General features: G+C 36.8%; 2 protein-coding genes across 2 annotated transcripts in view; one reads left to right on the top strand and one right to left on the bottom strand.

The window, feature by feature from the left end:
- Positions 1 to 17,087, top strand: part of LOC110063249 (AP-3 complex subunit beta-2-like) — a 21,523-nt gene extending 4,436 nt beyond the window's left edge. The window contains exons 9-31 of the mRNA XM_089296340.1: positions 11 to 181; positions 318 to 415; positions 2,264 to 2,318; positions 3,066 to 3,137; positions 3,565 to 3,627; positions 4,146 to 4,278; positions 4,462 to 4,514; positions 5,963 to 6,019; positions 6,122 to 6,232; positions 6,813 to 6,878; positions 7,542 to 7,649; positions 8,322 to 8,400; positions 8,758 to 8,876; positions 9,345 to 9,438; positions 10,306 to 10,404; positions 11,001 to 11,113; positions 11,604 to 11,715; positions 12,290 to 12,408; positions 12,805 to 12,990; positions 13,100 to 13,142; positions 13,681 to 13,765; positions 14,704 to 14,801; positions 15,392 to 17,087. Coding sequence (XP_089152466.1) covers positions 11 to 181; positions 318 to 415; positions 2,264 to 2,318; positions 3,066 to 3,137; positions 3,565 to 3,627; positions 4,146 to 4,278; positions 4,462 to 4,514; positions 5,963 to 6,019; positions 6,122 to 6,232; positions 6,813 to 6,878; positions 7,542 to 7,649; positions 8,322 to 8,400; positions 8,758 to 8,876; positions 9,345 to 9,438; positions 10,306 to 10,404; positions 11,001 to 11,113; positions 11,604 to 11,715; positions 12,290 to 12,408; positions 12,805 to 12,990; positions 13,100 to 13,142; positions 13,681 to 13,765; positions 14,704 to 14,801; positions 15,392 to 15,693 — 2,436 coding nt within the window. The 3' untranslated portion in view covers positions 15,694 to 17,087. The remainder of the gene's footprint in view (positions 1 to 10; positions 182 to 317; positions 416 to 2,263; positions 2,319 to 3,065; positions 3,138 to 3,564; positions 3,628 to 4,145; positions 4,279 to 4,461; positions 4,515 to 5,962; positions 6,020 to 6,121; positions 6,233 to 6,812; positions 6,879 to 7,541; positions 7,650 to 8,321; positions 8,401 to 8,757; positions 8,877 to 9,344; positions 9,439 to 10,305; positions 10,405 to 11,000; positions 11,114 to 11,603; positions 11,716 to 12,289; positions 12,409 to 12,804; positions 12,991 to 13,099; positions 13,143 to 13,680; positions 13,766 to 14,703; positions 14,802 to 15,391) is intronic.
- LOC110063252 (protein FAM81A-like) lies at positions 17,039 to 19,052 on the bottom strand. The gene has a single exon (XM_020770212.2). It carries the CDS (start codon positions 18,925 to 18,927, stop codon positions 17,854 to 17,856), a length of 1,074 nt encoding a protein of 357 aa, XP_020625871.1. The 5' UTR covers positions 18,928 to 19,052; the 3' UTR covers positions 17,039 to 17,853.

Raw genomic sequence — 19,052 nt, 5'->3', positions numbered from 1 at the left:
TTTTCATTAGCCTTTATCAGAGGGTGATTTTTATCCAAAATCTGAATCTGATGATGATGACGACGACAGTGACGATGAGACAACTGAAAAGAAACCAAAGAAGCAGTCTTACATTATGGATCCTGATCATCGGCTACTTTTGCGGACATGCAAACCACTCCTTCAAAGCAGGAATGCTGCAGTGAGTTGTGATTTGATTTACAGTGTGTTAATCTCAATTTGTAGCTGCAAATTACTGAGTGGAATGTAATGTTCAGTTCATTACCATTGTGTTTGATATAAAATTTGCCAGATCATTTACAATCCTCAATTTGCAGGTTGTGATGGCTGTGGCAAGAGTTTATCATCACTTGGCACCCACAGATGAAGTGAGCATTGTAGCACGGTCCTTGGTTAGACTTCTCAGAAGCCACAGGTTGGATTATATGCTGATATAAAATATTATATGTTATGCATTCTAAATTGTATAGTGTAAATTGTTTGCCACAAGAACGATGGAAACAATAAAGTTAATTTATTCATTATGTGGGAAACCTTGTTAGAGTATTCTTTCATTGTTTCCATAACTATGAAATTGAGAGCACCTGAAACATCTGTAGAAACACAGTTGTCCTACAATTTTCACTTTCCCAAGCATCCTTTTGAATTGCTCTAACTTAGTAACTGTACAGACTATACAGATTTTATATACAGACTGAAACAATGAAATCATAAAAAAATAGTATAGAATAGTGTTACATAATGTTCACAATATAGATCGTTTTAACTCAGGTGTCCAGCAGCAATGCAAATTTATTGGAACAAAACGAAGTGTTTACATAAGAAAAGAGTTGAACTCCCACAGGATTGGTTTGGTACACCAAGATGGCTGCCATTTCATTGTTTTGGGTCGCCAATATCGCTTTGGTGATGTCATGCAAAAATACTCTATTGTAGCAAAAGAGAACTTCTCCTTTAAGTTTATTATTGTAGATAGCATTACTTTATTCACCATAAGATTGTTAAAGTTCAAATGTGAAAAGTCATTTGTAACTATTGATAGACTGAACTGCCTAGACTAGCACTAGCTATTTGCCATTACAGAATCGTGCCCATTGAAAAACGTCGCACGGGAAAATGCAAATACGCTAGAAAAGAAATGCAAATACGCTAGAAAGAGAGCATGCGTAACTTCACACATGTCTGTCAACTCGACTGCCAATCATGTAATCCCCCGTGTACGCCGTGTTCGCAAGGATTGTTTTTTACTCAGACAACCGAAATGTAGCGCTATTCATCGAAGAAGAATAGCCATAATAATATTAGTCGGGTTATCTTGATTAGGCTATATTGTTTAAAAATCGGTCAGATGTAAAATTAAATTACCTTTTAAATGTCGGGTTTTTATCAGAACTAAACTAACAGAATAATGTATGGAAAGCCAAAAGCAAAAATACAAACAATCGGCAGTCCAAATGTTTATTTACATTTGGTTCACACAGCTGGTTTAAAAATCTATGACACAATCCGATGGTGCGATCAAATTTAGTGATCTCTCTTCGAGGAAAGCAATTTCGTTTATGTTTGTAGTAATACATTTATGGTAGAAAAAACTAAAATCAAAAACAAGCACTCACCTTGAAAATAGAGTTCCAACGTGGACAGATTTCGAAGTCACTGAGCGTGTCGGGTGATCGCAAAGCATTAAAAAATGCTTCCAAAACAAAACCAACTCTCCACACGAATAAGTGGCTACTTAAAACATTAAAAACAAGGACTACATGAGAATTTCCGTTCACAAATACGGATAGATTAGAGAATTCCACGGGGCGGACGTCGATTTTATTATTTTTTTATCGTAAAGGGTTGCTCGTGATCACGTGGTTAGTATACGGATAAAGACTTCATGCTCTGTTGATATGCAAATGCAGCCTTTGCTCTTTACTGACGAAAAGAGCATTTCATCACTTTCAAACAATACTAATTGCTCCAATTGTATCTCCATTGTCTGTAAACAGACACAAAGCGAAATTTTACAACTCCCATTTAGGAATGCGGCAATTCAGATCTTAAGAGACCGAAGCTGGTGGTGAACTTTTGCAACCTCATTCCCAGGTCATTGCACCTGCAAAGCATCATGGGTATCCCACTTTTCCCAGGCGACGCTTTTCAATGGGTGCAATTCTTTAATGCGGGCCAGTCCAACTGTAAAGTGTACATTAAGAAATAAAAAATGTTGATTGATTGCAATAGTTGACTTGATAAATTCTGCTTTCCATCACAGAGAGGTACAAACCGTTGTCCTCAGTAACATTGCAACAATGTCTTCTTCAAGAAACGTAAGTGTGTCTCTTTCTCAGTAAGAAAGATCTCATCTCTTTTATTAGTGCTTACTGACTTACGAGATAGCTGGGCAGGGTTAATATTTCGCTAAAGTTATGATGTACTGGCAAAGCAAAGTAATGTCTGTCAAGAGCTAATGTGTAGTTCCAGAAAATATCCATACCTCCTCCACGGAAGGGATTTTTTCTAACACCCCGGCACCCCTCTGGAAATTCCAGTTAAGGTGGCTTACCACAGTTTTGATGGATTATAACAGCCCAACTTCTAACTCTTTTGAAAAATGTTCCAAGATGTTTTTCCTTTCTCTATTTACTGTTTAATTAAGTCTTTTACCATTCTATGTGAAATCTGAACAATTAAACGTCAACAAATAACCAAAATGAATGACCGTGTACCTAAGGAGAGACTGGGCACTAGTAGGTTAAATCACATTTTTCTCAAAATCTACTTGTATGACCCCACCTCGAAATTTCAGGAATAAGAAATTGGCTCTGATTTAACATTCATGCAAAGTAAAATAAAAATCTGTAAGACAGATTTTTCGTAAACTAAGAAAATGGGAAATCAAAAATAGCTCAAAATCTGTCTTACAGGTTTTTATTTTACTTTACATGAATGTTAAATCAGAGCCAATTTCAGTTAGTTCCATGATTTGTAATTTTGATTGCCTATTTTTGTTCTTTGTTTGTGTGGGCCATGACCTAACAGTGCTTTTGTTCTTCATGTTTGTGTTTGTTTTACAGGGAATGTTTGAACCATACCTTAAGGGCTTCTTTGTTCACTCTAGTGATCCAACTCATATTCGGCTGTTGAAGGTATAATGTAAACATTCTGTTCACCACTTGTAAGTGCAAGTTATTGTAATATTATTGTAATATTTGGATACAGATGACATTTTTATGACTATTTTGACTGTTATATTATGTTTTGTAAATCGTTGCTTCATTACTCTTTTCCCTAAAGTAGAAAAATATTTAATAGTAAGTTTGAAGTATGTATTTAAAATGTTGTAGTTGTGACTTAGGTTTCTGTCTACTGTATGTGTATGATCACCATTCCTAACAGCAAATTTCAAAAATTATTGTCTGATGTAATATTATTGTTGGTAGCAGGGATAGGAATAGCAGTAGTAGTGATAATTATGCTGTCTAGGTTTGTTACCAGTTTCATCTGCTGTGGACACACCTTCCAGGACTGACCCTTGTACTCACATCCTCTTTTCTTGTTTTGTTTCCTTTTCAGCTTGAAATTATGACAAATATTGCAGGTGAAACTAGTATTGGGACAATACTTAGAGAATTTCAGGTATCTAGATTGACATATGAATGCAAGTTATTCATTCCTGCAAGCACAATAATCCTTAGCCTTACTGCTCCTTTCAATAACATGTGAACCCTGCTCAACAATTTCGTGTTTCACTGCCATCAATCATTTTGGCGGACCTCACAGAAAACAGAAGAAAGTCATGTCTGGGGGTTAGAATTGGTAGATGTTGATCCACTTTGTTTGTTTGTTTGGTTTTTTTTTTTTCAAGGTTCACTGGTTGTTGTCGTAATAGTTATGATTGATGACAGCCAAGATTGCAATCATTAGTGAGGTTTTGAACTTCAGAGTTTGTTTGTTATTGAAAGGCACAGTAAAGAATATATTAAAGATTGAAGACTGACTTCAGTTTGAAAACTCAAGATTACATATGTATATCCATTTGATCTGTTACAAACATACACATGTCAAAAGGGAAACAGGGTCAATTTTCTGTTGCGGTTTAAGGAGAAAATATCTGACAATAAATGTGTGCTTTATAAACTGATCTTTTTGTTTAGAGCTACATTTCCAGTCCAGATAAACAATTTGTGGCATCAACAATTCAAGCTATTGGAAGATGTGCATCAAATATTTCTGAGGTTACAGATACCTGTTTAGCTGGCCTTGTGCGACTTCTTTCCAACAGAGATGGTAAGCACTTTCTACATCATTTTGCATGCTTGTGCAACCAAGTCTATGATGCCACTATGAGTAGAGCAAAAAAAAAGAAGTTTTAAAATATCAACATGGACAGAAAACTGTTTTAATTGTTAAACCATGATCAGTGGAAAAAAAGATTGTCAATTTAGTAGTGTATAACTTGTCTGTCAACAGAGGTTGTGGTGGCAGAAAGTGTGGTGGTCATCAAGAAACTTCTTCAGCTCAAGGTGAGAGTGGAATCCGTTTAGTTTTCTATCAAACAACATTCAAATTTAAAGACAATCAACTTCTATTATAATGTCTAATTTAAAATTACTATTTTAACCTATCTGTAAGTTACTTGACTTGTCTGGACATCATAATTTTGTAATCCGTTTTGGAACCTTAATTTCTATTGTTTCATAGAAAACACAACTTTATGATGTAGGATACTTGAATTCATTAGTCTGCAAAAGCATCTAAACTTTCTTGAAACATTACGCTTTGTTTTTACTCTTTATTTTTCAAGTGGGATTGTTACCGAAACGGTAATCACATGGTAAAAACCCTTACTAACTTGTTGCGTTCGACGAAGTGGAACGCAAACCTAATTTTGACCTGTGGCTTTTCAGAGTTGGCAACCCTGTGCACGGTTCTAGGCCAAAAAAAACCACATTCCTGTAAGGACACCAAAATGGCCACCCCACTTGATTTTTGCAGGGGCATGTCACGGCCAGTTAACTGGTACCGTTTAATGCTAAGACATGTGATAAGACATGTGCTGAACATGTGAGTATGTGAGCAGGCCATGTGAACTCGTCTTTCCGATGGATTTTTTTTTGACTTCTTTCCGTTCAGTCGCTGTACGCCTCGCTATTATGTGCTCTCAGCCTTAGATTTTGACGAATTTAGACGCTTTGACGGCAGCATTTATCGCAATCTGAGGGAATTGTCCTTGTTTATTAACACGACTTGGCTTTGGGATGATAACCGTGGGAACAGCTACATTTTGATTGCATTTGTTGATTAGTTCCAGTCGCGACAGATAGCTCAGTTTTTATCCGGTTGAAATTTTGTTTGGAATCGGTGGAAAAGTACTCTGAAGGCAATGTACATAAGACTACTTTATTCATCAGGGGAAATACTCGAATTAGTCGTGAAACGAGCACGCGACTGCAAATGCTAGCTTAGAATAATGTACGTAATTTAAATATTCTATGAAACTTGAGAGACTACAGAAACTGACAGCGTCACGTAACGTATCAACAAATCGTGACCTCTTCACTAGCATGGACTTTGACACTATGCATATCTGACTGTAAAACCTCGGTTGCTGCTGAAAAATGTTGATTTTAGCAATAGACAAAGGTTGAAAGTCAGCTAGTGAAATCATTTATTTACGATATATAATTATATATTAAAGTGAGAGTGTCGAACGCGCTGTCATAATCTCTGATTACTACTAGTTATTTTTTGTGTGTGACATTTTTGTTTGCTAACAAGACTCATCAGGATTGCCCTGCTAACCTACAGCTTGGTTGTTCATGCTTTTCTGAAAGGATAACAGAAATATTTGTTAGTTTTGTTTATTTTGATAGCTGAAAAAATTGTCAGAACTCTTCTATCTTTATTTGTATATCTGGAACTGAAAGAATGTTTGTTTTCAACTTATTTTTTGTCCACTGCTCTTTTGCAGCCAAAAGGGAATTCGGAGATCATTACGCATATGGCAAAATTAGTGGATTCTATCACAGTAAGTGTCATAACACTCAGTGAAACCAGTAACTATATCTGGATAGGTGTTTTGTGCCACTTGATCTTAGTATTTAACACTCGTATTGGGGTTTTCTGTCAGGTTCCGATGGCCAGAGCAAGCATTCTTTGGTTATTAGGAGAATATTCTGAGAGAGTCCCCAAGGTCGCACCAGATGTCCTGAGGAAAATGGCAAAATCTTTTGGATCTGAGGTGAGATTTATGATGCACTTGGTAGGCATAGCTCAGAGCATGCACGCATGAGGTTTTCAATTACTGAACAGGTCTTCCTTACTCCAGAGATCATCATAAACACATTTATAATATATGCAAAATATCAGATAAGGATGCATTCTTGTGGTAGCATTTTGTTTGCTAAGTTACCCTGTAAACAGGAGTAAATCGATTCAAAATTAGGGAACTACATGTATCCATGAAGAAGTCAACTGAAAGACAGTTTTAGTACCAGTTCTAAAATACAACATGTGACATCCTCAACAGAGTAAGAATTTCAGACCCTCAGCAGTGCCAATTATACGTCAGAATCTATTTACTTGTAAGACATGCTCATGTTTATGCGCTACCCACAAGAAAAAGGTGAAGTTACTAAGAGACCCTATACAATAGTTTAATAAGTACTTGTTTGGCTCAGGTAACTTGGGTACCAATTTTGGATTGGATCTAAAGCTGTATAATTATTACTCCAGTGTGTATGTACCTGCCAGATGAAATGTTTGGAAATTGGATTTGTACAGATGAAATTAATGTCCTGAATTTCATTCTGTTTCTGTAGGAGGATATTGTCAAGTTGCAGATTCTTAATTTAGGCTCAAAGTTATTCATCACAAACCCAAAACAGGTGGGTGGCTAATTTCCAGTCAGTATACATGATGTTCACTAAGTTCAGAACTTACATGACCACCATTTTAGTCTGGGATCTGAACTTCACATTAGGCTAGCATCGAATATACATTAAAGATACATAATTATATTATTCTTGCACTCCCCCTGCCCCCATCTCACCCTTATTGTTTTGTGGTGGTATATTGGCCCATCAGGCCAGTGTTTACCTCCAGTTTCTGTAGCATGAACAACTAGGAGTACATGTATTTCTAGTCCTCCCTGGATGGGATGCTAGTCCATCCCAGGGTTTCCCCCAGCATGAGATCTGCCAGTACCCATTATACTCCTGGGTGGAGAGCACTGTTAGAGTGTCTTGCCCAAGAACACAACACAATATCACCGTCCAGGGCTTAAAGCCTGAACTGCTTAATCCAGGGGGGTGCATAATGGCCTAGTAGCCTACTGGTTAGTGTGTCAAACTCTGGGTCACATAAGGCTAAGGTCCTTGTATTGTGGTCCTTGGAAAGACACTTAACTCTCACAGTGTTGCCCCACTCCCAGGGGCATACATTTGTACCCGAAAAAAGTTAGTATATGTATTGATTGACATCCCACACAAGTTAATACTCTTAGTTACATTTTGATCCTCTGATGACCTTTTCTTTCTGTTTATTTGTAGACGAAACTTTTGTGCCAGTATGTCTTGAACCTTGCAAAGTATGATCAGAGTTATGATGTCAGAGACAGAGCAAGGTTTCTACGACAACTTCTCATTCCAAATGACACGGTAGACTTGTGATTTTTGTGTTCAGACATAAAAGGTTTCATTTGGTGACCACCTCACCTACCTTCTGTGTTTTGTTGAAAAAAGGTTTAAATATTGTTCATTGTGGTAGAATACAACAATAATAAAGTATTGTATTTGTCTCATGATGTAGTCAATTGAGATGTAGATTGCAACATTTTGACTTCAATCTTACTGAGCACTGTCTTATGCTAGTCTCGCCGATTATGCAGTACCATCAATAACAGGAATGTTAACTATGCAGGGCTCAAAAAAAGTGCTATCTGGCCGTCTGGAAGAAGTAGATTTTCCTGGCGGGCAAGTAACTTTTCATTCTCACTTGCCCAATAGACAAGGGCCCAGGCGAGTCATCAGCCAACTAAATTAAAGCATAGCAAACTCAGACTTTCCCAAGACAAGCAAGATTTGAGAGCTACCTGTCCAAAGGGCAAGCTGGAGTTCAACCTTTTTTTAGCCCTGCTATGATTGGATTGCATTTAGAACACAATTAAATATTTATACAGGCCTATCTCAAAATTAATGCTCATACTAGGTATTACTAATTGCTGTTTATACACTTATTTAAATTTTTGGTGGTTTGGTATGTTTTCTTTTTTGTGCACCTTGAAGCATACTTTAATTAATTTAATACTAAATATGGTTCCATTTGGATAGGGTGGTCATCTGAGTAAACATGTGAAGAAAATTTTTTTGGCATCGAAGCCCCCGCCAGTTATACAATCAGTATTTAAAGGTATGATGTATTACTGTAAGTTGTGCTTCTTTGTAGAAGCAGTGAGATTTGTGATGTGAGAAATGAATTATTATGTTCTAACATACCTTGTCCTTGGTAATAGTTTTGACAGTTATTTAGTTTTGCATCATTAGTCTTCTCATTTTTCATGACTTTCAAATGGCCAGACTCTTTCAGTGAATCCTAGCCATGTTCAACCTCATTCAAACAATATTGGAGTCATTGAGAGACTGGAAAAATACATCACTTTTTATCGAACATTTTGCTCCTGAAGGCAATTAAGAAAGGACATGTACGTTATGTCATTAACCCTAAAACTAAAGGAAGTTCAGTTTCCAATACTTGTTTGTCTTTCAGATCGTCAAGGTTTTCAAGTTGGTTCCTTGTCCCATATGATTAACCTCAAAGCTGTTGGTTATCAGGAACTGCCAGAGTTTCCAGAGGTTGCCCCAGATCCTTCTGTCAGAAATGTAGAAGTGAGTTTGTTTCTAATGACCTTTAAAAATTTTGTATTATCAAGCAGATTTAGCTCATGGAGTTACTTGACTGTGCTGCATGTCAGATTCTGGTCTGGTGCTATATGTTGTTTGAGTTTGTTGTTGGTTCTCGCCTTGCTCCAAGGGTTTTCTCTGGGTACTCTGGTTTTCCACCTTCCACAAAAACCAACATCTCTAAATTCCAATTTGTCCAGGAAAGAGGACCTGCAGGAAAACCAGCAAAGGCTGATGTGGCTTCCAAAAATTAATGTCCAAATGTGTTGTAGATTATTAACAAAATTGTTCTTCTCTATTCACATTGATCAATTTTGTGGAAGATGTCATTTGGGTTATACAATTTCAGAAATTCCTTAACATACCTTGAATCATGCATCAGTTGAGTGATATAAAAACAGCACTGTGGTTCCTGTCAGATTGATTGGACATTAATTTATTTGTATTTTTAAGATTCAGCCAGTTTGGGGAACTAGCTCATCAAAGAAGAATGTCAAGTCAAAGAAATCTACATTTTACTCAGAGTCAGAATCAGGCTCGGAATCAGGTAAGGATGAAACCTTGACCTTGAGCACTACTCTGAATTACAATAAGTTCAAAAAAAGTCTCCCCAAAAAATTGAAGCGCTGAATGCTTTACTGTCCTTTTTCAAACTTTAGGTTCTTTTGGCCCTCATTTGCTCCATTTCTTTGAAATTGACTGCAAATTATATTTCAAACACTGACCTGGATTTTTTTTCACTCGTTTCCATATTCTTGGATGAAAATCTACCTGTTAAGATAGCTTCCTCTGAAGCAACAATGGTGGTATTGAATAACTGTAGCTCCCGTCAGTATTCAAAGTCAATAATCAAATCTCTCAGAATCTTGACTGTTTGCCTCACAAGTCAAGGGAAAGTAGGAGAGAGAGCGGGAATTTGGGAAACAGGTTGTTTAAATCAGCTATAGTGATGTGGAACACAACACGTGAGATCTATCAAGCTTCAAAGGAAATACCATCAAACTAGGAAAGCGATATGATGCTTGGCTCTATCAACTAATACTTTAAGTGTATTTTTAAAGTGCACTACCTTGCTTTTTAAGCAAAATCAACATCTTTGATGCCACATTTTCCTTTTGAGGGATTGTTACGTTCAGGAATTATAATGGTGCCAAAACGGCACTAAGTTGCTACTTGCAGATTGTGCTGGCTCTGGAATTCTGTGGTATGTTATTTAGATCTGAGCCATATCTAGTGTAAGTTGTAAGCTTAAGCAGTGAATTGGCAGTAAAAACAAGAACCAGAAGAGTTGTGATAAAGCATGTAATGTAATGAAGTATTGCTGTCTAATGGGCTACAATGCTAGACATGGACATCACAGCCTTTAGTTGTATTTCCCATTTATTGTGTTGCATCAACTTCTTTGGATATTTAGGATCAGGAAGTGATAGTGAGGAAGGAAGTGAAAGTAGCAGTGGATCTGAAGAGGATGAAGATGAAAGCAAAAGTGAATCTGAGGCATCAACTAAAACAGGTACTTATTGTTTTCTCCCAAGGCTGCTGTTTTTTTAAGCATACCAAAGCTTTGTAGAACACTCACTATCAGTGGTTGGTGTAAAACAGCACCCAGCAGAGATGCATGATGCAGGTTTCACATTGTTACATTTATTTTGTCTTAAAGTTTCAATAAAAATCGTAGAAAAAGTCGTGTATGCATTCAGTATAATTATTTCTTGAAAGATACCTGTAAAGGTACATATGATAACCTCACTATTTGTTTGAGGTTTAGCGCCTCATGTTTGACTCAGTGAAAGAGAAAATGCTATGTCCTGGTGAACATACATACTTGTAACATATGGACTTAGTTTGATGTTGAAACTTCTTTGCTCAAGGAGAACTTACATGTAGATGATGATACGTGATTTTGTCACTCATAGCTTGACTAAACATCAAATGTTGACTTGTTGTTACATGTCATTTGCCTGTCTTCAAATGTTAGTGGATATCAGTCAATCCAGAAAAACATATTTCAGCACTTCAGAATGCTCTGAATTGTTATATATACTTATCTAGTGAACTGAATGAATTCTTCCTGACAAAGAAATGTTTAAATTGTTGGATTCTGTACAGGTGATAGTGGTGATGAGAGTGATGAAAGTGAAAGTGAAGAGAAATCATCCTCTGAGTCAGAGACAGAGAAAAGCAGTGAGGAAAGTTCAGGGATATCATCTGAAGAGGAAAAGGTTTAGTACCATGATCTTTAAACATTGTTGTCATCAGATAATTATTCATCAGAAACCTCTTGACTCCATACTTACTTCATACAAAACACAATATACTGGACTGAACACGGTTCATATAATGTCTGTGAATAATAATAATAATAATAATAATAATAATAATAATAATAATAATAATAATAACAACAAATATTTATACAGGATAGCCCTTCAGTGCAAGAGTACTGTTATCAAAGGGCTCCTGTCTAAATAACATAATATAAGGATAAAAACTAAAATAAGTTAAGAATAACTTTGTAAATTATTAACTACACTATACATAAAATTGATCTAAAGACTCCCTGAATAGTACCCTACTGCTAATTTGCTTGATTTTTAAAGGTAAAGAATTAAAAGCTGAAGCACCTAAAAAGTAAAAACTTTTTCGAGCAAAGTCAAGTTTGACCCAAAAAAGGTATTATTAATAATAGCTTAGTTTTAAATCTTTTGTCAGACTCCAGTTAAGAAGCCTGTCAAGGTATCAATAAAGGCTTCCAAGCCAGCAAAACCATCCATTGAAACAGCAGAGACAGACAAGGGAAATACTCTTCTGATTCTGGATGACTGTAAGTCTAGTCAGTTGTTATTTTATCTTATTATATGGCTTGTGTTTATAGCCGATATAACAAGCACTCTGATTGGCTAATTCTAGGGCCACATTCTCCTGTAATACCCATGGACTGACTATGGACTTGCAAAAACGAAGGAAAAAGCATGTAGTAAACAACTTATTTACCTTGCATGTTTGGTCTTGGCCATGCCATATTGACCTCATGGCTATTAGTTAGTAAGGAGGTATTGTGTATCGAACTCATTAATAATCAGTGAAGGGAAACAAAAGAAATTTAAATTATGTTTGCCATGTAGTTGTTTAATCTTAGCAAAAATGTTTTAACTTACTGATTGTTGGCAGATGGATAGCTGTCTGTCTGCAAAGTGTTGGTGAGTTGTTAGTTAGGTCTTATTAGTTATATCGTTATAATTGTTGTTTGCATTTACTCAGCTACTCAAATACAGGTGGCATGCTATCACCTTCACCTGGTACTGTGGTGTGTAGTTCACACCCATTTCATGTCAACTCAACTTATTGCTCTTGTTTGTTAACAGTAGTTTATTAAGTGATGCTGTTTTTTGTTGTAGTAAATGAACCAGCCACTCCTAGCATTAGTTCAAGTTCCAGTAAAATTCTGTCACCTAGCCTGGCCTCTGAGATTGAATCATTATCGCTTGCAAAGGATGTACCTACTGTCATCGCTCCAGTGAGTTATCACACGTCATTTGACAATAATTACTCAGACAGACATTCTTGTGGGATATGAAGCTTCATTGTGCATGAATTTGTGAGATTTTCATTATACCACATACACCCCTTCACTCCTTTATATGCATGTGCTAAAATTATGACTACATACATTCTATCTTCTTAAAAAAAATTGATGATAAAATGTGAGGTATTTGTCAATGAAATTAATAGAACCAAGTATTTTGTTGTAATAAGTATCTAACTGTGCATTCAGTGTTATACCAGTCTTCAAAGCACATCATAAACTGGAACTTATTGTAACAAGCAGTAGATTTCACTTGGACAATAGGCTCTAGAAACAGTCATTATTACCTGTTTCTGGCTAACAAAGCAACTATTGTTTCTTCAACAGCTTAGTCCAAGCTTTTCAACAGCAAAATCACACGAACTACTCCACCGAATGCAAGGCAAAGGGCTTAGTGGCAGTTACAAGTTTACTAGAGGCCCTTGTATTTATTCTACCTCAATGGTGGCTGTAGAAGTAACGTTGGTCAACTACTCTGAAGCTCCTATTTCTAATATTTGTGTGGGTGAGAAGGTGAGTTAGTTAGAATATAGTGCAAAATTCCATTTTTCAAGTTATTGGAAATCAAGTATATTTCTATGAAACTTTTACTGAATTTCTGTCTGTCATTATTGTTTTACAGAAATTAGCAACAGGAATGACTATGCATGAATTTCAACCAGTTGGTAAGTTGGTGAATGTCTGTTTTGTTTTCTGCATTATGAAGTGTGCCTTGCAACCCTAACTCTTACATCCAAAAGGATTAAAGCTCAGTCTGCCATTATATTATTAGTTTCATACAGTTTGTAAGTGACCTCTCTCATCTCTTATTGTGCCCTGTAGGACACCTAAGGCCATGTAAGTGACCACCCTGCTAATACTGTACAGTCAGATTGCGAGGGTCATTGCTGCATTAACAATTTTCTAATGCTATGTTAAACAGTCCAAACAATCAAATTAACTTTGTTTATATAACAAATGTGCACCCTTGCATCCCCAATCAAATAATTTAAAACTCAAGTGGTACAGGCACCAGTGGTCAAACCAGGTGTAAGAAGCAAAAAATAACATCCCTTCTCAAATTTCTGGACTTTTTGGATAAAATTAGTTATTAACAACTCATGAGTTTTGGTATGAAAGGCTGTTTTTTAGGGATTAGGGAAAAGAAAGACACTCTTGAGGGTGAAATAAAAATGACACTGTGATTCTCTGTTTGTCATGCAGCATCACTGGCACCTGGCGCAACAATTGCAGTAACTGTAGGAATTGATTTTAATGACACAACCCAGCCAGCTAGCTTTAACTTGTGGTAAGAAAATTTTACTTGTGTTTAAAAAAACTTTCATTTAGCATCGGTCATGTTCAGTTAAATTGATGCACTGTTGATCTCTCGAATGGTGATAAACTTTAAAACAGGTTTAACTTCAGATGGCATTTGTGTGTGAAATTGTATTGATTTTTGTACTCGGTAAACTCTGCATCGGGCCATGACAACCATACCACCAACAGTTTCTGTAGCATTAAAGGGAATAGAAGTATTTTTACCTCCCCCCCTGGGGTGGGATACCAGTCAGCTGCAGGGTTACCCTCAGCATTAAATTTCACCAGTACCCTTTGGTACACCTGTTTTGAGAGAGGCACGCTGAGAGTAAAGTGTCTTGCCAAAGAACACAGCATACTTACTCTGGCCGGGTTCAATCCTTGACTGTCAATCCAGAGTCCCGAGGGCTAACCATTTGGCCACTGTGTTTCCAACGAATAGCACAGAATCTTGCTGTCATGAACTCCACAAACATTTGGCAAGACTGAAGGCCAATCCTGATGTCATAAGTGATGGCTTTGATGTTTTAGCATATTGGGTGAAAATCAATAATAATTATTGTGTTAGCACTTTTTTGATGCCTGACATTAAGTCCTGTAATAGCATTCCATCTCTACTGATTGTATTGAGCAAACTGTCTTGTAAGTTGCTGTCCAATGATTGTTATTGTCCTTTTATGACAAAGATTGTTGGGCTGCCTGCCTCTTGCACGCTTAATGCAGATATTAAGTTTAGCTAAGGCAGTCATTAACTTGAGCTAAATTTTATAGTGTAAATAGTGTCCCCAATTAGTTTTTTTTTTTAAAGCTAACTACTTATGACACTAAAGTAAAGTCTTTCATTCATTCATTCATTAATATTGGAGGATAATTTATTTTTCAAGGGTACGATAACAAATTTTGACCCAATTGTCATTAATTTTACAGCACACAGACCAGCAAGTTTCCAGTTAGTATCAAGGCTCCAGTTGGTGAATTATTACAAGGCTGTCGCATGACAGAAGCTGACTTTCTGGCCAAACAGGGTTTGTATTTAACAAATAGATTCCAGTTAGCCATACCTTTGTACATACTGTAACAATTCACAGATGATCTCAACACATTAATAAGAACCAACAAGGACATGTCACAGGAAGTCAAGTGGCATGACCATGCATTGACCGCATCATGTTTTGACGTCTTCTGTGTATAGTAATTATATAGTAAAGAACCCACCCTCCACCAGATGGACTCTGTTGTGTTGCATTTTCACATGATTGTGCACTAAACAATAGGTGTGTTGGCTACATTTAATGCATTAAAATGAAAAATAACTTTCAATTGTGGTCAGGGTCTTGGCTTGTATTTAGAATGTTAATTGTTGTTGTGTATGTATAAATACTCACATTGTGTAGTTCCAGAAATTATCCATACCTCCCCCAAATACATGTAACTTCACATTCATACATTTCTTTAATGTTTTGTTTTTACAGACCCCCCCCCCTGCCCACCCCTCCAGGAAGTTCCAATCCCTTCTGTGGGGCTGGGGGTGGGGGAGTATGGATAATTTCTGGAACTGCACATTGTTTATAATGATATTTATGACAGGATTATGTCTGTACACATACCCTTGCAGGTAAACTACGAGGCTTAAATGAGAATTCTGGCAAATTAGACATTCCTGGCAACCTTACTTCTGAAGAAGTTGTCTGTTCCAAAGTGAAGGAGGCAGCAGCTGTTACTTACATTGGGGCCACAGCCCTTGCTGAAGAGGCATCCACATACAGATTTGCAGCACATACAATTTCTGGAGGGACGCATGTTCTGGTGACAGTTAAAGTGCCTGCCAATGGACAAGGCAGCTCAATTACAGTGAACTGTGAAAAGATGGCTATTAGCAACATGCTTGTTAAAGAAATCAAGCAAGCCTTGCAGTAATGCTGGAGTTAATTTTACAACGAATGTGGACAATGAAAGGGATGTTCTTTTTCTGGTTTATATTTTCTAGATTCATATTTTTCCATGGGTGCAATGTCCAACAGTTTCTTATGACCAGTATTCATTCATTTCCTAGCACAGCTGGTCAAGTATAACAGGTCCTTAAAGAAATTCTATCATCAGCCTCTATAAAATGAAATTGAGTCAGACTCTCTAACAAACGATTTTCCAAAATAAGACAAAGAAAAAAATGGTTGTGCAATGCAGCTTGTTTTGCAGTCAATAACCCAAACACACTCAGTCATGTCTAGCTTGTTCAGTAGGGCCCCTTTTATGTGAGGGCAACTTTTGTAGCCCATCGATTTTGAGCCTTATTTTGTTTTTTTCCAACCCTCTTTTCATCTCTTAAGTGACCAGTGTATATAGAACTAATAGAAACATGAACAATATTTTGACGAAATGAAAAATTCTTCTGACTGGCTGTGAAATAGCCAATTGCTGGTAAGTCAGTGTGTTTTCTGAAAAGGAAAAAGTTTGGTTCTGTTATGCTCTGTAAGACACTTTAAGCTGAGTTTTACAATTTGCGACATAACCTTTACGTGTTTAAACTGTGAGTATAGTCCAATTGCACGCAAATCACAGGGATGTGTTGAAGCAAACCAAGGGAAACTGGGGAAGGACAGTTTTTCTCTTCTCTCCCTTGGTTCACTTTCACTTATTTTTTTGCTTTTTTCATTCATTCAATGGGCTAAAAATAACCAGGTAGACATTTAGTATAATTATGTTTATGTTATTACTTTACCAACAGTTTATGTTAGTTTGCATAACCATTCACATTTAGAGTTTCACAAAATCTGTATCATTGTTATTCATTTTCACATGATAAATAGTCCACTTTCAAGCTAACCAAGACTGCTGCATAAAGAGTGAGAACCCAAATGTAGTGTTAGTCTCAATCTGAAGTAAATTATTCACAAAATACTGGCTCAAAAGTGTTAAGTGTAAGATGAAACAATACAGAGTTGTCAATAGTACATGCTCTCACTAGTATTTTTGAATATTTTACTTCAGATAGAGACTACCTCTTTATTCTTCTTAATTGTCTGTTCACATTGTGAACAGTTTGATTTTGGTGGGCTGATTTTCTTTTTGTTTCTGAAGTGATAAATTCTTTCATTCTCTTAACCTGCATGTGTGGTTAAAAGAAATTGGAACTTGCTCTCTGTTAAGTACAAAAGAGTTAACCATGCTGAAATAGGACTAGGCCATAACTAAGGGCAATTTCTTTGGGGGAGGGTAGGGAAAAAGCAAGCATGGTTCAAGGACAAGAGGAAGACAAAAAAAATTATAGTAAAAACAATATTAAGAAATTTAATAAATAGTGAATACACAGATTTTTGTTGTTCTTCTTTTGGCACTCACACTCATGGCAACAGGAAACAAAGCCTAACATACATGGAAAATGCCAAATAATGCATAAAAAGTAAAATTTTATGTCACAAGTTTATTGCAATTATGCCAGTTGCCAGCACATCTCACAACATTGTTCTTTCCAGCAAGCATAACTTTCTACCAAGTAGAAAGCAGCAGTTCTACACCAAACTTTTCATGGTTACTTAGAGATGTCACACTTACAACGGCAAAAGAATATTGTAGCACAAATTGCAGAAAACATTGCCTAGCGCAGAGTTTGGTGCCCAAATTTTTTCCCTGTTGCCCTATATTTTATTCCAGATTTGTTGTGGATTCCTGGAATATTTACTGTTGTCTCAGAACAACAGACTTATCACCCATTAATACATCTGATGAATAGTCCTTTTAAGACTACTAGACAGTGTGTCTAAGGATGCATTCTTTTAGGATGATCCAGATCAGTATTACTAATCCAACATCATTTGGATCATGGCACATTAAAAGAACTGATGAATCCTTGTACAGAGTGTATTCTTTGGTTCTTTTGATACACCATGATTTGATTGGTCTTGGATCCAGATCACACAAAGGAAGGCACCCTTAGTTCTGCAAAAGAACTAGTCTTTCAGAAGAGGCCAACATGAAAATAAAAGGACCTGTGAAATGTGAAAAAAATTCTGCACCCCAAACCCCAAGGTTCTCAGGTTCCTGTGTCACAGTAGTGAGTCACCCCACTCTTGACACTTGTCAAACAAGTACTACCATTCTTAACACATTGTTAATGGCCTTGCGTAAGTCATCTTCCAACAACTTCAATTTTGCATGAAACACCTTTTGAAGACTGGAAATACTTTCATGCACATTGTTAAATCCTTGCCTGTATTCATGTCTCATCTGTGCCAAGGACTGTTGCATAGTCTTCTCCTGTTCAGATCTGACCTCCTTAAGTCTAACCTCCCATATATTATAATACTTGCTCTTCTCCTCTTCCAAAAGTCTATCCACCTTTGCAAGGTAATGGTCAACTCTTCTCTCTAATTTTTCCTGTCGTTCAACCATAAGACCCTCGAACCGTTCAAGCCTTGTTTGAAAATCTTGGGTAAGTTTGAAATATTCAGATTCTGCCCACAAACGATTTGATGAAATTGAACCTCGAATATCTTCAACTACAGTTTTTGTCTTAGAATCGAGTTGCACAACGAGTTGATCCGAATCACCTTTTAATTTCTGGATGCTGTTTGACTGATCCATCACATATTTTTCTATTTTCAGCGTCAGGTTAGAAATGCTCTTCTCGAGAGAGGTTATCTGATCACGACAATCTTTAATTGCCAGTTCTTGCTTTTGCTTGAAGTCATTAATTACTTCATTGTTGCTTCTCATATCAGATACAAGCCTCTGAATTGCTCCATCACACCTTGTTACACGACCTCTCAGATCCGTGACTCCAGCTACATGGTGGAGTTCCAAATTTTTAACAGCTGTACTTTGTCCTTCCACTTGACTTTGTCTTGACCTGATCTCGCTCTCCAACGCTTCAATTTCTCTACTCAATCTTTTGACAACAGTAGTAATTGTTCGTATGTGTTCCTGCAACAAGCTCCTCGCTTTCTTTTCTCCTTGCCAGCTTATCTGAGCGATGCTTAGACTCTCAATAATATCTTCTTTTACCATAAGCGCCCTGTCAACAAGGGATCTTGTAGTTTTCTCCTGATGCGCCAAGCGACCTTCCAAGTTCTCCATACGACTCAATCTTTCATCTGAGTTATTATTAACGATAGCTGGAAGCGTCGTTTCATCTTTGGAGTAAGGTCTCTCCATGACTTTTGGAAGTAGCCGCTTGTTTTCGAGAAAGGATTAAACTTTGGTTACGGGCCAAAGTTAGAAATGATCATTCAACATTCCGCCACGCAATTTATTCATCGCTATGGAAATTTTATTAACTC

This window comes from Orbicella faveolata, unplaced genomic scaffold (assembly GCF_042242905.1).
Source record: "Orbicella faveolata isolate gen_17 unplaced genomic scaffold, um_ofav_v1 contig_26, whole genome shotgun sequence".
NCBI classification, from domain to species: domain Eukaryota; kingdom Metazoa; phylum Cnidaria; class Anthozoa; order Scleractinia; family Merulinidae; genus Orbicella; species Orbicella faveolata.
This window is presented reverse-complemented; position numbering and strand designations above follow the sequence as displayed.

Bases quoted from the DNA above. Each gene is read 5' to 3' on its own strand.
- LOC110063252 (XM_020770212.2), bottom strand. From the start codon at position 18,927: ATGGAGAGACCTTACTCCAAAGATGAAACGACGCTTCCAGCTATCGTT.